This window comes from Drosophila busckii, chromosome 2R (assembly GCF_011750605.1).
Source record: "Drosophila busckii strain San Diego stock center, stock number 13000-0081.31 chromosome 2R, ASM1175060v1, whole genome shotgun sequence".
In the NCBI taxonomy this organism is placed as follows: Eukaryota; Metazoa; Arthropoda; class Insecta; order Diptera; family Drosophilidae; genus Drosophila; species Drosophila busckii.
Window position 1 is genome coordinate 6,184,321 of NC_046605.1, and position 16,238 is coordinate 6,200,558.

The following is a 16,238-nucleotide window of genomic DNA, read 5'->3' on the forward strand; positions in this document are numbered from 1 at the left end:
CTAAGTAACCAATATATTGATTTCTAAATTGTTATTATTTTAAAATGTAAAAATATAAATTATGAAAAAAAAATATAAATATTTTCTATACATATTTAGTAATTTATTGTGTCGCATTATTTGTATTTTTATGCTCGGAAATAATTTTAAAACAATTAAAATAATGAAAATAAAAATTATATAAAAAATATCATTTTTATAAGATATGCATTTTTATTAGTGTTAAATTTGTGTAAATTTGTTTTGACAACAATTAACAACTAACATTTTGTTAATGAAATGTTTATTAAAATTTGAAAAAATATAAAAATTAAAACTTTTGCTTAAGCTCAGCCAAAATGCGTCTGCGTTGTATTTTATTGTTGGTGGTTTTGGGCAGTTTATGCATAAAGTATACGCCACCGTGCAGATGAAAAGCTTCGCCCAAATGCTGCTTGACCGTAGCGCTAATCAAATCCGTTGTAAGCGCCGCACCCGCCGCATTCGCTTCACGCACCACAGCGCAGGCAGTAAGATTGGTGGATATATCATCGGGCAGAGCAAAAACGCCCACTTCATGCACTCCAGGCAGCTGCAGAATCACATCCTCTATTTGCTTGGGACATATGTGAAAATTATTGGATCTAAACACATCCGAATTGCGTGTTTGGTAGTGTAAATTGCCCGCATCATCGAAGTAGCCATGATCGCCAGTGAGCAGCCACTGCCCAGCCTCGGATGAGCTGACGGCAGCTTGAGTGTCCAGCGGCTGGCGGTAGTAGCCGCCCCAACGCAGCTTGAGGCGTATGTTAATATGTCCTGTTTGATTGGGCCCCAAAGCTTCGCCCTGCTCACTCAATATGCGCACCTGCACATTGCGCAGCAGTTTGCCCTCACAGCCCAGCGGAGCGCCCACATTTTTGCTTACGCCACCCACCTCGGACAGCCCGTAGAGCACCTGAAAGCGCTGGCTGCCCAGCAAGTCAACGAGCTGACGCCAAATGCTCAGCGGCAGCTTCGAGCCGCTGCACACAAAAGATTGCACCGCCTGCAGCTGTTGCTGCAAGTCCGAGCGTTGCGACTTTGCCAGCAGCGCCATATGATGTGGCACGGTGAGCACAAAGGTTACTCCATGCCGCGCCAGCAGCTCCACAAAGTAATCCACATTGTAGGCACGATTGGTTATAATGCGCTTGCAGCCATTCACCAGCGAGGCGAGCAGCGTGAAAATGCACGAAATCCAGTAGAGCGGACTATAGCAGAACAGCACAGACTGCGAGCCAAACAAACAGGGTCTAGGGGAGTTATTTGGGAGTTTAGTAGGGTTCAGCTTAAGTTGCTTGCTAACTTACATTTTGGTATTGCTCAGCAGACTGCGATGCGAGCGGGTGACGCCTTTGGGCAAACCAGTCACGCCTGAGGAGCTAATGATAAACGCGGTATCATCGCCACTCATATGCGGGCAGGCAAAGCTGACAAGAAGAAGAAGAAGAATATGCAAGTAAGCACATGGGGGTAAGAAAAAAATATTTATACTAATTAACGTTAATTTCAAATTGAAGTTGAGGGATGGTTAAACTTTTACTTCTATCGAATTTACGACTTCTAAGAGATTATTTAAGTAAGCACCTAAGTATGGTAGGTCAAGAAGAAGAATAATAATATTTATGTGAGCATATGAGAGAAGAAAAATTATTTATGCTAATTTACATTAATTTCAAGTTGAAGACTGAGCTATGATTTTACTTTTACTTTTATCAAACTATAGTAATCACTTTTAGCAAAAGTTAAACAATTTTTAATATTTTAAAAAAATTACGTGTTAATATGTATAAGATTATTTAAGTAAGCACATAAACTAGAAAATATATTTAAATGATGGCTACTATTTTCATTATCCCTATTACAACACTTTATAACTAAACAAAAATGTGAGTTCATATATTTTCAGTTTTAGATAAATAAACTTTACTGAAAAAAATATTTAATAAATTTATTTTAATTCAGAACGTATAGCGCTCGTTTTTTATTTAAAACTTATTAAAAATTATGAAAAATATATTATAAATTTATTTTCATTCAGAACGAGCGCTATAATATTTATTTACATTTTAAAATATTTAATGAATTTACTTTAATTCAGAATGCTGTTTAAAAATTTAGAAAATTATATTACCATGCTTAAATAAATAAACTAGTTTTATATTCATATTAATTTACATTAAGTGTGTTGCTATTTGCTTATATTCTTACTATTTAAAAGAAATGTGACTTAATTTAACATAATTTTTGTTTATGGTACCTACAGCGTCTTTGGATCATAGTCAATCTCCCCCAGCTTCAGCAGATCTTCAATATTCCGCACCGCTGACAAACTGCCACTCAGCAGTATTAACTCCGTTTTAAATTTAAGACTTTGCTTAACTGCTGCTAGTATTTCATAGTTGGCCACATCGCAGAATATAACTTTCGGCTTGGTCAGCTCGTACATATAGGCGACAGTTTCTGGAATGCGCAACTTAAGCAACAAACTGAGCTAAGCTTAAATCTTTAGACTTACCTTTGTCAAACTCTGGATGCAATGGATTAATGGGCGTGCCGCTTAGCAGCGCTGCTATGACCACCTCGGTTAGATAAGTTGTGTTCGTAGCTGAGATGCCCACGACATCGCCACGTTGCAGCTTCAAGTGCTGAAAAGCATGCGCCAGACGCCGACTCTGCTCATAGAGCTGCGCACCTGTGAGTTGCTCACCTGTCGGATCAAATACCTGCATTACTTTATCCGCATGCAGCTTGAGTATGAGCAGCGCCACCTCGCCCAAGGTCATGTCGGGTCCATAGTACTCCTTGTCTTTGGGACCCGACCAGATCTTTTCAATGCTATCGTATGTTGTCGCCGCCATAGCACGCACTAACTAAAACTAATCAAGCTATAGCTGCTGGTCTATATATAGCCGAGATCAGCCTTCAGTCGCGTAGCTTTAACTAAAAACTGTTAATTGTTTAAACACGCTTGCAATTGTTTCAGTAGCTACGACAACAGCTAAATTATTGACATATAATACAAATATATTATTAATAGATTTATTAGATTTAGAGCTTGCAAATTGGAGTATCATAAATATTAGAATTGAGCTGTAAACAAAATTTAATGTATTCTTAATTTATTTTAACTTATTATAGTAATTCAATATAAATTTCGCATTTATAATGGTTTTAAAATTGTTTATTTGTAATATACAAATATATTATTAAAAGATTTATTAGACCTAGAGCTTGAATTTTTTAATTAACAGCTGAAATAGTTGTAAGCAAAATTTAATGCATTCTTAATTTATTTATTTTATTATGCATTTTTATAATGCATTCAAAATTGTTTATTTGTTTGGGTTGTTCTCTGACTATTTATTTAAACTTTAGTATAAATAGAAAGAGTTAAGAAATTTCTAGAAATTTCTGACTGCACCAATTAAAATTCAATCGCATATAATTAACGCTTTTTACTTTTCACAGTTGCTTTTAATACCATTCTTATTTATTATTTAAAAAGAAAAATATTTGTGAGCAAGAAAAGTTTAAAAAGATAAAAAAATATAATTTTGAACATCTTAGAGGCGAATTAAATTGTAAAACAATTGAGCATTTGTTTTATATTTGCTAAGTTATAATATGTTAAGCTCTCTATTCAAATTCCCATAACTTAATTTTATTCCGATTTTTACCCATAATAATTTACAAGCTCGTAGCTTTATTTTATTTCACTTCATTAATTTAATTTTTTTTCAGATTTCTAGCAATAAAATTTTAAAAGCTGTTGCTTTATTTTATTTCATTTCATTATTGCAGCAACTCGACACACTGTGCAGCTTTAGCGATTGCATAATTTTAACGATTAAACACAGTTTGATCTCATGGCTTTGGGTCGACTGGGCTCAGGACTCGCTGCTGTGCGGTTGACATAGGACGCTTGCCACAGGACTTGCCAATGCAGCAACAGAGACAGAGAGAGACAGGATAGGGAGAGCGGTAGAGACAGATAGTCGAGCTGCATCCTTGATGCGTACACGCTTCATTTGCGTGCTTAGTTAGGAAATCAAGCGTAAGGCTTCAGGACATCGTACAGAGAGTCCTAGTCACAAACTTAAAATGCAAAAGGCGCACACAGGCAGCGCACCCCACACAACTTGTAAACTAACTGAGTGGGGTGGGGGTGGGCTGGCGTTGGGCGTGCTTGCTACCTGTCGTTAGCAGTTTGTAAGTTGTGTGTGTGTCAAGTTGGAAGTTGAAGCAGGCAAAAGCAATGTACAATGCATTTATTGATATAGTTTAAATAAAAGCAACAAAAACGTTAATTAATTAACAAGCAAACTGCTGAGCTAAACAAGTTTGATATTGGCTCAACAACAACTTCAAATCTCAGCAATTACAACAGAGCGAACTGTCGCTCGCTCTCTCTCTCTCTGTCGCTGTCGCTTGCGCTGTTGGCAAATGTAATCAGGCTCAACATTATAATTAACCGCAAATGCAGTTACAGCCGCGCCTTTTTGGTAACAAACTCTACAGCCTCATGCCAGTTGCCGCCGCGGGCGCAATATGTTGTCAACTCCACGCCGACTGGTCTGGGCTGCGAGTCCTGCAACTGTTTGCTGGCCCCGTTGACCGCGCGCTGTGGGCTCAGCTGCTATTAAAACTTTTACGACAAGTAGGCGAAAAAAAAAAAATTACTTAATTAAAATGATTGACTAACAGAAAAGTTTGTGCAAAATCATTTTTGCTTGCTGCTCGGTTTTTTTTACTACTATTTTTTTGCTGCTGCTTTTTGCACGCGCGCGTAACTAGCGGGAATACTTTTCCGGAACAATAGTTGTTTCCGGCTGCGTCACTCCCGCTCTCCGCTCGTCGCGCATATTTATTGTTTGTCTTTGGGCCGCAGGGCATGGAATTTCTCTGTTGAGCAGAACGCGGATATGCTGCTGGGGCTACAAGTTAGATAAGGCTCTAGTCGTCGTCGTCGTCGGCATCTTGTTGTTCATCTAACAAATTAACGAGCGCCTCAAGTGTTGTTGTGCGGTTTGCTTTCTCTCTCGCATTCTGTTTTTTATTTTCTTGCCCCGGCACAAACTTTGAAGTGTTAATGAATTTCAAATGTTAGAGGGTGGCTGGCTTTAATGACCGTTGGTTTTTGTGGTTAATTTAGCTGTATTTAATTGAAATTATGTTTTAATTGAATTTGCTGCATTGGCTGAAGTGAGCAAACTGCACACTCAGGCACTTAAAACTATAACTAAAGTTAGTTTTTGCTTTGCTATTTAAGCAATTGAAGTGACAAATCAATAGCCTGTGCAGCATTGTTTATTACTAATTGAGCAAACGTGCCTTGTGGGGCATGCAATTCATTTGTATTGCATCAAGCTGCTTGCAACACACACACACACACACACACACACAAGTGAAGTGTGATTAGGCCAGGCCAGCATGCAGGCGATTTAATAATTCATAGCAATTATGTGTTTTAGGCGGGGATTACAAATCGCAACAAGACTAATAATCCGTTCAAATGAGCAATTAACAATTAATTAGAGCGCCTTAGTGCCACAGCAGCAGCCGAAGCAGCAACGGCAGCTTAAACTTTCAAGCTGTGCAACCACAAAACCAATTACATATTTGATTTTCAGCTTTTTGTGCACTTAACCCCAAGGAATTTATACTAACTGTTAATGTAGCAAACACACACACACACACACACACGCACACACAAGCACAAGTGTTAGGCTAAAATCCCAGTTGGCATATAAAACGCATTTAATTTGCGCCTTTAACTTGTCATAATGCCAACTGCTGGCTAAATTTTAATTACAAAATTCCGCACAGCTGGCTAAAACGTTAGCAGTAACAGCTAACAGTAGCTAAACTGTCTATGGTTTTGGTAGGCAGTTGCAATTGTAGTCGCAACTGCCAAAAGGTAATTGGAACTTTTAGCGCCTAGCTGCAGCACTTGGCTGAAATAACAATCATACGCAAAAGTTACGCTAACTTAACACCAGGTTTGTTGGCAAATATGAGAAAACACACACACACATACACATATATAGTTACATACATGCAACGCACTGTGGCGTGAATTCATTTAACTTTAGCACTTTACATTGCTGCCAATTCTTTGAATCAGCCATATATTTATATAAATATTTTATTAATAAATTTTTTGCATGCGCTTAAAATTGTTAAAAAATTAACACGCTACAGTCTTCAAATTGAAATGCGTTTCCTTGAAACAGAAACAAAAATATAAGCATATTTTATTTAAATTATTTTTTGCAGCATTTGCATTTGACATATTTTAAAATAGTATAAAACAAATTGCTTTAAGCAATTCCAATTTGAATGCAATTCTTGGTATAAGCAAAATATTAATAAATATATTTTTAACAAACTTTTTACTCTTTGGTTGCTGTTTGCATAAAGCACATGCAAAAAATTAATACTATACAGTTTGCCTTCAAAGTTAAATTCAATTTCTTGCACCGAAATAAATATAAACATATTTTATTATTTTATTTACTATGAGCAAGAAATATTAATGCTGTGTGCATTTGACATTTTGCAAAATAATAAAAATTGCAACCAAAACGATTTTCCTTAACGTTTGATATGAATTCTTGGAAAAAGAAATATGCAAATAAATATTTTATAAACAAACGTTTTGCTTATAATTTAAAGAGTGTAAGCAATAGCATTAACATTGTTTAAAAAATGCTGCATTATTTTTCTTAACTTTTTTGAGTAATGCAGTTAATTAAATCAGCTAAGAATTAAACTTTTTTTTACCACTGTGCTTACACTAGCTGCAATAGTTAAAAGCAATATACATTGTTGGGCGTCGTTTTTGTGCGCTCTCTTAACTGACAATTAAATTGTTCATTTAGCGCACTTTCTTTGTTTTACCGTTAGCGCTGCCAACATGACTGTAAGCACATACATATGTGTGTGTGAGCATCCGCAATGGCGACACACAAGTGCACCAATTTTACGTTATTTTTTGTTGGTGTTAGCAGCCGCGCCTGTGTGCATGTGTGTGTGTGTGTGCAAGTGGCAACCATTTACGCTTGTTTGCCTTTGTGTTTTATAGACATAATTGCTCATTATATGATGAAAACATATGTGTGTGTGCAATGCCTGTGGAGCGGCAAAAGTGCAGGGCAAATTGAAATTGAAATTTAATTAATCGCTGCATACTTTGTGGCTCAGTCGAGTGTCGACACTTAATTCAAGTGCAAACACACACACACACACACTGGCACACACACACGCGCGCATACTAGAAATAAATGCTTTATTGCATTCACAATAATGTGGCAAGTTGTGTGTCCTTCAGCTGCAATTGAGATTTAATGCTTAAAGCTCTGGCGTAAATTAAAAAAAAACCTTTACATTTGCCGCCAATGTTTATTTTATATATATGCATTTTTTGCAGCTTTACATTACCCCTATACTATGTGTATTGTGTTTGCTGATTTCTCAATCATAAAACAATAAAGCATAACTTTGCGCATATCAAATATAAAAATAATAAAAAATCATTTAACAAACAAATGCAATTTTTTTCCTACTGTGTGTGCAGGTGAAATGCGTAAAAAGCTGCACAACACAACAAAAAGTACATAATAATAGGCAAATGGAGAATGGCAATGCACAAAAAAGCAACAACAACGAAATTAATTTTTCAACAGCTACAACAGCCCGCATACAATTTATGTTTGGCCTGCATAAACAAAAGCAAAAGCAAGCAACAATTCAATTGGCTGCACTGCTGCAACATAGACGTTGTCTCGGCGTCGACAGCGCTGGCTGCTCTGCTCTGCTCTTCGACTATGTCTATAGCATTTACTGTTGTGTACTGGCCTGGTCAACGTGGCCTGGCCAGAAGACAAACTTTAAGCAAACTTGACCGAAACGATAGAATAGCAATTGGAATGGCAGCAAAAACTGTGGCCAAAGGAAGACAGCAAAAGAAGCTAAAAGCTATTCTGCAAGATTGGCTGGGCTAAATTACAAAAACGCTTTAGTAAGAATGGCAGCAAACAAGACTAACTGATGCGCTATGAAAAATTTGAATTTAAATTTGAAGCTTAACGATCAAGCACGCAGGCAAAGTCGACCGGCCGCCACAGTTTAAGCTTGCTGCGTGATCGTTATTGCGCAGCCGCCACTGCAATCGGCTTGCGTAAGCTGCTGTGCTTAAATAAAGATCAGTTAACAGTAGCATATATACCCTATAAAATTGAGTGAGCGTGGCGTATATAATAAAGATCAGTTAACAATAGCATATAAACCCTATAAAAGTGAGTAAGAATGCGTAACCACACTGGCATGCCAGTCAACTAGCATAGAACTCTGCTGTTTGCTGTGTTTGGGTTTTGTTCAGTTGCTGTGTGTTTTGCAGCCGACGTCGCTGCTGCGTTTTTATTAGCCGCAACGCAGTCACAATGCAAAAAGGCCGAGACTGGGTACAGGCCAACTGGCTGACTGGGGCTGGGCCGACTGTGCGTATAAATAATGAAAACAGAGCTGCAACAACCACAGGCAGTCCTGGCATAAATGGCTGCGCCAAGCAACATTAACACAGCAGCAGCGGCAGCGGCAGCAGCTCGGAAAGAAAAGAATAAAAAAAATATAAACAACTAAAAACTGAAGACTCAACTTACGCTTTGCCAAGTAATTTCGTGCAAAAAAACCGCATTTAAAGTTCAGCTTGCAATTGGAGCGCAGCAGCATCAAAACTTTTTACCATTTTCGCGAGTGTGTTAAGTGCACCAACACACAGATATATGCACACACACATACGCATAGTATAGTGCAATTGTATGCACTACCAATTCAGTGCCTCGAAATAATCATTAATCAGCTGAGCTGCAAAATACTACGCTACGTAAATAAAAGCAGCAGCAGCAGCAGCAAAGAAGAAGAAGAGTGCTAAACTTTAAACTTGCAACTTGTTGTGCTGCAAGTTTTCTTGCTCTTGGCTTTTTGTCGTTTGAATTCATTAGTGCGCCACAAATTTTATAAATTATGCAAATGCAGAAAAATTCAAATGTGCAACTTTTGCGCGATTTTAATTAAACAGCTGCCAATGCAGATTTATCAAAGGTCTGATTACAGCAGCTGCGTAAATTTAAATTTGTGCTTTAAGTTCTGAGAGCAAGCGTTTTATTATATTAAATTTGCAACACTCTCACTATACTATATATATTTATGTTATGAATAATAATTTCAAGTTGTATTTGCATTTTCTCGTTTTTACTTTTTTTTTGTCGCGACTTTTTATCGCAGCACAAGGCGTGCAACAAATTCACGCAAATGTCGCAGCATATCCTTGCCCGCAATGTTGCCAGCGCGCTGGCTTGAATGTCCTTGTGCCTGCATATGCGCCATGTCCTTGCTAGACCAACGAGTTATAACTTGCACTCAGCCAGTAACAGCTCAACGGCAGTTACAATGTTATTATATGTATATGTATGTGTGTGTGTGTGTATTTGGCATTAAGCAATTTATTTTGCGCTTTGATGCTCCGTAGCTGAGCTAAGGCTTGGCTATAGGTCTAGCTGCTGAACGACAGAAATGTTCTCGATGTAATTAGCGAGGTTTACTGTTATTTTTATGTGCCACACACACACACACACACATACAGCAAAGGAGTAGCGCAATAAAATGTAGCTCAGCTTGCAAATTAAGTCGATGCAAAGCAGCGCTGTTAGTGAATTTACTTTCATTAGCGTTTGATTAACGCTCGCAGTTTCTCAATGAATTTTTCCGTTTACCACTCCCCGCTCCCAGCCATGAATATGCATATGCAAGCAAGAGCAATAAATCACTTAGAGGTGTGGCGATAAAGCGAAACACAGCGCACAGTAGAAAGCGACAGCTAGAGAGTGAGAGAGAGAGAGAGCGAGAGAAAGTTTATGGTGAGTGCAAGTTCTTACCGGCACTGAGTGGAAAATTGTATGTCAATTGAATGGCCAGAAATCAGTGTTGGAAATTTGCATCCATTTGCAAGGCAATGCTGCCAAAGGAGCCAAAGGACAAAACGGAAACAGGTCAACGGAAGATAACACAATATCTCAGCAGTAGTAACGGTTAACGCGCAGCGTCCAAGCAGCCCGTTGAGTGGCAGAGGTGTAGGCATAAAGGGGTTAAATAAAATATAAATAAAAATATATTTTAATACTTATATGATTATTTAATATTCAAGCACTAGCATGGACAAATATTTATTCAATCCCTAGAGCTTACGATTTTGATATAAAAATAAATCCTAGTTCGTCTATCAAAAGTAACCCATAGCTTCTACTTCTTAATTAATGTTTAACACTCCCAATCCCTAATTTATCAAATTAAAAAAAAAAACGAAAACTTAATTTTTAAATACTTTTGAATTTAATTTTAAATATTTTTTTAATCATTTTCTTTTTTTTTTCATCGACTGTTCATAGTTGACAAATAAATAAATAAATATAAATTAAAGTGCTGTAAGTCTTTTAAGAAAAAATCATTAGCTTTGAAATTAGCTTTGAAACATATGACTAATGTAAGACAGAATTCTTAGTAAAATTATATATTTTTATTAATATAATAAACAAATTATGTAGCGTTTCTATTAATAATTCAATTTGCATCCAGCGCTAAATTATATTTGGAAATTTTTGTATATATAATATATGTACGCTTAATATTATTTCTTATGAAATTAATGTTCCTTAAATTAGTAAATGCAGAAATGCGATTTAAATCCCCTTTACAGAAAAGAAGCTGCAACGCCTTTGATGCTGACCGTGTTGCATGCATAAAACATAAGTAAAACAAACGTTGCAAACACCCACACACAGATCAGGAGATAGAGAAAGAGAAAGAGAGGGAGAGAGAGCTAGCATTGTATAATTAAAATTGCATTCAAATGCAAATGCAAATGCGTTTTAAAGCCAACAGAGGAACACGCGTTGAGTAAACTGCTTGCAATGGAAGTTAGGCCAGCTTAGAAGAGATATAGACAGCAAGGCATTCATTCATTCATAAATGAAGCTAGCCCGGGGCCAATCCTATTAGCACAGTCAGGCACACACATTAGGCCAGCGGCAAATCTTAGCAGTCGCAGCTCGTCGACTAATTTGTCTAAACAAAGGCACACATCCTGCTCAAGGCTTAAGACCTGAGGGCTATAGCTAGAGCTAGGCTATGGGCTATATTGAATTTTTCACTGAATGTGTAGCAAGACTGTTTTGCATGTTCGCACCTAGTGCAGGATTAAGAGTTAAACCCTTTGATCTGCAGCTGCAGCACGTGTGTGTGCAACTTGCAACAGGTAAGTGGCAAGTGCCCGCAGAGAGCGCGTGGCCTGGTCTGGCCTGGCACGCGTGGCAACCTATAGGGGCAGGCAGCTACTTTTTACACAGCTGTGTGGCAAGCAGCCAAGGTGTTTGCCACTTGTCGCCTATTTGATTTATGAGTGCGTGCCCCCAAGCCTAATTGAAATGCAATGTCTAGCGCCCAACATAGGGGCATATACAACTATATATTTCAGCTGCTGTTGCCATTGCAACATTGTGTGGCAGCAGCAGCGAGTCAATCATAATGCGATTAGAGGCAACAATTCCAATTTTGATGACAAATTCAGGCAGACAACTTAATGAACTGCAAATATGTATTTGCATTTGTGCTTGTGGCAGCTCGTTTTGCGTGTGGCATGCGGCATGCGGCATGTGGCACGTGGCTGGCGTTTCAATATTTGCCTTTGCCTTCGCTTTTTTCGCATTGAGCTCTGGCAATGGAGCGCAACAAATCGCAGCTCAACTGCAGCTTCCATATCATACTTTGCATATTAATCGCTAAACGCAATTGCAACAACAACAACAGCAACAACAACAGCAGCAACATGCAACAGTGGCAACAACTTTGTAATGTAACCGCCAAGGACAAGTCAAGCGTCAAGCACAGCAGCAGCAGCATTTTAAAAGAAAATTTCACTGCAAATGAAAAGCGAAAAAATAAAATAAAAAATTTATTTGTTTGCCCATTGCCTGCATTGGAAAGTTGAATCAAATACTGACGCAGAGCTGCAATTTTTGCGTTTCCTTTCTTTTGCTTTCTCTCTTTAGTTTGTCATCTTTTTCTTTTGCTTTTGCCCATGTCACCAATGTAGATTTCGAAAGATTGCAATATCAAAGCAAACGCTGCAGAAAATGCAAATGAATCTGCGTAAAAAAATTGAGAAAATGCCAAGCTAAACTGCATTTCAAGTCCCTTTTCGCCAAATGAACCAAATTATTTAATGCGCAAATGTTTACATTTCGCAGCGCTCTCAAATATGCCAACGAGCTTTAAGTTTGCTAATAAAATTTTCAAGCTGCAAATGTCTTGAGCGCAAGCAAGATTTAAATTTTTAAGAAATGAGTTGGCTTAAACGTTGGATTGAGCTGTAAGCTGTCATCATGCCAGCAATAAATTCAGCAGAAATGCAAATATTTATTTGCATTCTAAACGATTCACTCAAATTGCAGTTTTATTTATTTAGTTATTTAATATATTTTTTTTATTAGCAATGCTCAATTGCTGATGTATAGATTTACTCATGGGCATTTCTTTTTATATAAAAGTAACAAAAATTCTAAAAAAAAAACGGACCTGCTGTTATGTGAAAAATAAATTTAAAAGACACGCTGGACTTTAAAAAATTGACTTAAGTAGCGTCGCTCGACTTAACTAGTGAAATTTACCTTATTTGTCTATTGATCAGACCCCCAGGGTCTTACCGCCTATGAAAGGGTTAAAGGACTAAGACATAATGTGGATTAATTAATTAAGGGTTAGGAAATGAGACAGCTGAGAAAATAATAAACCAAATTTTTACGAACATATCAAATTATTCCACTTTAAATTGTCTTGCTGTTTGTTAACAATAACATTACAACATTAAACAATTGTTGGTTGCCAAAATTTACTTAAGAACTATTTAGTAGTAAAACCTATTTTATATTTACTCGCTTAAAATTTCCATTAGGTGAAAGCTTTCGCTTTTGATTATCTATAAAGCCTGCAAAAGCGCTAATATAAAATCTTTTAAAGCCTTTAAGCGAACTGCACATTGCTTTGTAGTTCTAAAAGCTCAATCAGAAGTGTTAAGGGTTTTATGTTGAGTGCTGCTTGGATGCATAATTTTGAGACGTACTACAAAAAAAGCGCTTTAAAGAGAAATAGCTGCTAAGAGCTAAAAACGAATTGCAGTTGCTCTTATGTGAAAGCAGCCTAAATGAAAGCTATCGATAATATCGATAGTCACTGCATAAAAATTTGAGTTTATATAAACAACTGAAAAATAGCTAAAACATTCAGCTTTGTTATGTGCTTGTTGCAAAGGGCATAGAGTCTGCGACGTGCCACAACCAACTGCTGCACTTCGCCTTAGCCCAGGCTGAAGCTTGGGCGAGCATATTTAGATCCATAACCATTAGACAGCGTTAGAAGCTTCGCCTGCAATGATACTTTGAGCTGTCTATGGGTGACCAGCACATTTGCATGAACCATTTTTTTTTTCACGAGTAATAAACGTGGCAGCAACAACAACATGCAGCAGCAGCAGCAGCTAGTAACTGTTATAATAGCAGCAGCAAAGTGTATGCACCAATACTTAATGTCAGTCACGTAGCTGAAACACTTTGCATGGCATTCGCATTGCACTTGCCACATGCCACTTGCTGCTGCCGCCCACCAGACATATTGTAAAGTGAGTGCTTCAGTTGAGTCCGTGTCCTGGCATAACGGTCAGTTAGTTTGCTATGCAAAATACAGCGTCCTTTTTTTTACGTTTTATTTTTTTTGCAGTTTTGCTTTTGCCTTGCATTGATTTGATTTTCATTTAGGAGCGGGTGATAGAGAGTAAAGTTATTAGCCAAGCGCCCAAGTGTATATTAAACTGTAATTTAATAAGCTTCACATCGATACACTTTTAATAGTTTTTAGCATAGCAACCAAAAACTTGTTGTCGAACTTCTTGGGAAAGTTTTCATGCGGCAGCAGCAGCAGCAGCAATAATAGCAGCTGAAGTATAATAACTGAAGTAGCAGCAGCCAAAAGCAAAAGTCAAAGCAAAGTGTTGACAGCTTGATGACACACACACACACACAGACACACGCATACACATGCAACTAAGCGAAAGTTTTTACTCAACAGCTCAAATGTATTGTATACAAATGCACTTTCAACGTCTGGAACTAAGACTCAAGGCACTCTTGGCCGAAAATAGCCAAGTTTTGCTTTTCAATTTGAACTTCTTGACAAAAAAGACGCTCTCACTCACACACACACACACACATGCACTCATACAGAAAAAAAGCAGCAGCAAACTTGCTGCACATAAAATAAAAAAAAGCAGAACTTGCCACGTGCAAAAAGTTTTTGGCACAAAGCAAAGCGTAGTCAAAGTTATGCTTTGGCATTATTAGAAATTGAATTAGATTGCGTTCTGCCATCACAGCCAAATGCAAATGCAGTTGCCACTTAACCTTACGCTCGTTAAACCACCGAGCAAACACCACCCACCACCACCCACTAACTGTCACATTCATACATAGTCAGCTGCTTTGAGGCCAATTTCAAGCCATAAGCTGCAACTGAGCGCATCAACATTTGAGCTTGAGCTGAGCTTCATTGCCGTCACATGTGTCTAGCTGGAATTTTAGGCATTATGGAATATATTAGACAATCAAATATTAAGGATATACGACTTGAATTATAATAACTTATAACTTATAGACAAGAATTGCAATGCAAAGTTATAACATGTAAATAATTGAAAAAGATGGCGAGAAATGTATTACACTCTTTTTTATTAAAGTATGATATGAGAAAATATAGACAAATAAAATAAAAGTATAATAAATATATAGAGTTATAAATTATATAACTTATAATCAAGCATGTCAATGCAAATGTAGCATCTAACTAAATAATAGAAATAGATAAAAAGAATTAATGTTTCTTTTTTTATTATTTTTTTTAGTATGATATTGTCAATAGAATTTAAAACTACATTTGCTTCTTATATGCATTACTTAGCATAAAATAAAGACTTAATATATATACTTTATAGAAATAAATTTCACTGCGAGCTTATGAGCTCAAATAAACTAATAATAAACTAAAACAAAGCGAGAGTGAGCACACTATTAAAATATGTTTTTTATTAGGGTTTGCTTTTAGAATATTAAATAAACTAATAAAGTATAAGATCAACGACTTGGAGTTGCTTTTCAAGCTCATCATTTATACTTTACGCTTTAGATCTGCCTACTCCAGTTTAAAGCTGCAAGCTTTTGAAAGTTACTGCTGCCTGTCTGCGGCTGCTTGCTATAAATTTCACATGTTTAGTGCGTTAACGTTTGTGTATATGAAAATTTGTAATACATTTAAAGTAAATAACTCACAACTACTCCTTAACAGGGTATGTTTTAGCTAAGCTTGCAGCTTGTGGCAAGTGTCAACTTGAATTGTATGTGGCAAGCTAATGCTATCACTTTCACACCAGTTGCTCGCTCTTGTAGCTTGGCGAGCTAATTTATCAAAAGTTTCAATCAAAAACTTTTTAGCCAGTAAACACAAAATTTACCTTTTGCTATTTGTATATACTTGCTGCATTAATCCTTTTAATTTTGAAAGTTTGTACATAGAAAATAAAAATAAAGTAAGTCTGGCTGGCTGGCAAACATGCGACGCACACTCCAAAAGTTTTTTAATAAGTAACAAAATCCAAAAAGGGCTAAAGACAGCGTTGCACACGCGGCGGCCCATTCAAGTTATCAACTTGCCCAGTAACGGGAATAAATTTTCCAACATTTCCGCACGTACAACTACTGCACTTGCTACAGAGTCAGCAACAACAACAACAACAACAACAAGGACATGCAAATGCTGTGTGACTTGTTGGCCCGCATGCTGGCCAAAAATTGTGTAAGCTGCCCGGGGGCTTGCCGAAACTGGCCGAAACTGCAAATATAAGTTATAATAATTTCTTTTCAATTTCCTCAAAGCAAACGCAAATAGCAAACGAGATGAGCTATGAAGCACTCTGGCATTAGATGAAAGTCAGTCTGGCCGACTGACTGACTGACTGACTCTGTATAAATAGCATCAAATGCTCGTTGTGCAGCAAATTTCTGCATAATTTCAAGTAAACAAGCAATTTGTTGCCATTTGTTGGCATTTCGTTGAGC

At 37.2% G+C, this 16,238-nt stretch overlaps 1 protein-coding gene across 1 annotated transcript; it reads right to left on the reverse strand.

Annotated features, from left to right (window-relative positions):
- Positions 1–310: 310 nt before the first annotated feature.
- On the reverse strand, positions 311–2,947 carry LOC108594791 (CG17999). The gene is made up of 4 exons (XM_033293304.1): positions 2,540–2,947; positions 2,286–2,484; positions 1,332–1,451; positions 311–1,274 (listed from the first exon to the last, which is right to left on the reverse strand). Exons 1-4 carry the CDS (start codon positions 2,880–2,882, stop codon positions 311–313), a joined length of 1,626 nt encoding a protein of 541 aa, XP_033149195.1. The 5' UTR covers positions 2,883–2,947.
- Between the last annotated feature and the right edge of the window lie 13,291 nt (positions 2,948–16,238).

What these genes read in the sequence shown, in the direction of transcription:
- LOC108594791 (XM_033293304.1), bottom strand. Translation starts at nt 2,882, where the DNA reads ATGGCGGCGACAACATACGATAGCATTGAAAAGATCTGGTCGGGTCCC. An exon ending in GACTATGATCCAAAGACGCT is followed by an intron (nt 1,452 to 2,285) that starts GTAGGTACCATA and finishes TCTTCTTGTCAG; the next exon opens with CTTTGCCTGCCCGCATATGA. An exon ending in CTGCTGAGCAATACCAAAAT is followed by an intron (nt 1,275 to 1,331) that starts GTAAGTTAGCAA and finishes TAACTCCCCTAG; the next exon opens with ACCCTGTTTGTTTGGCTCGC.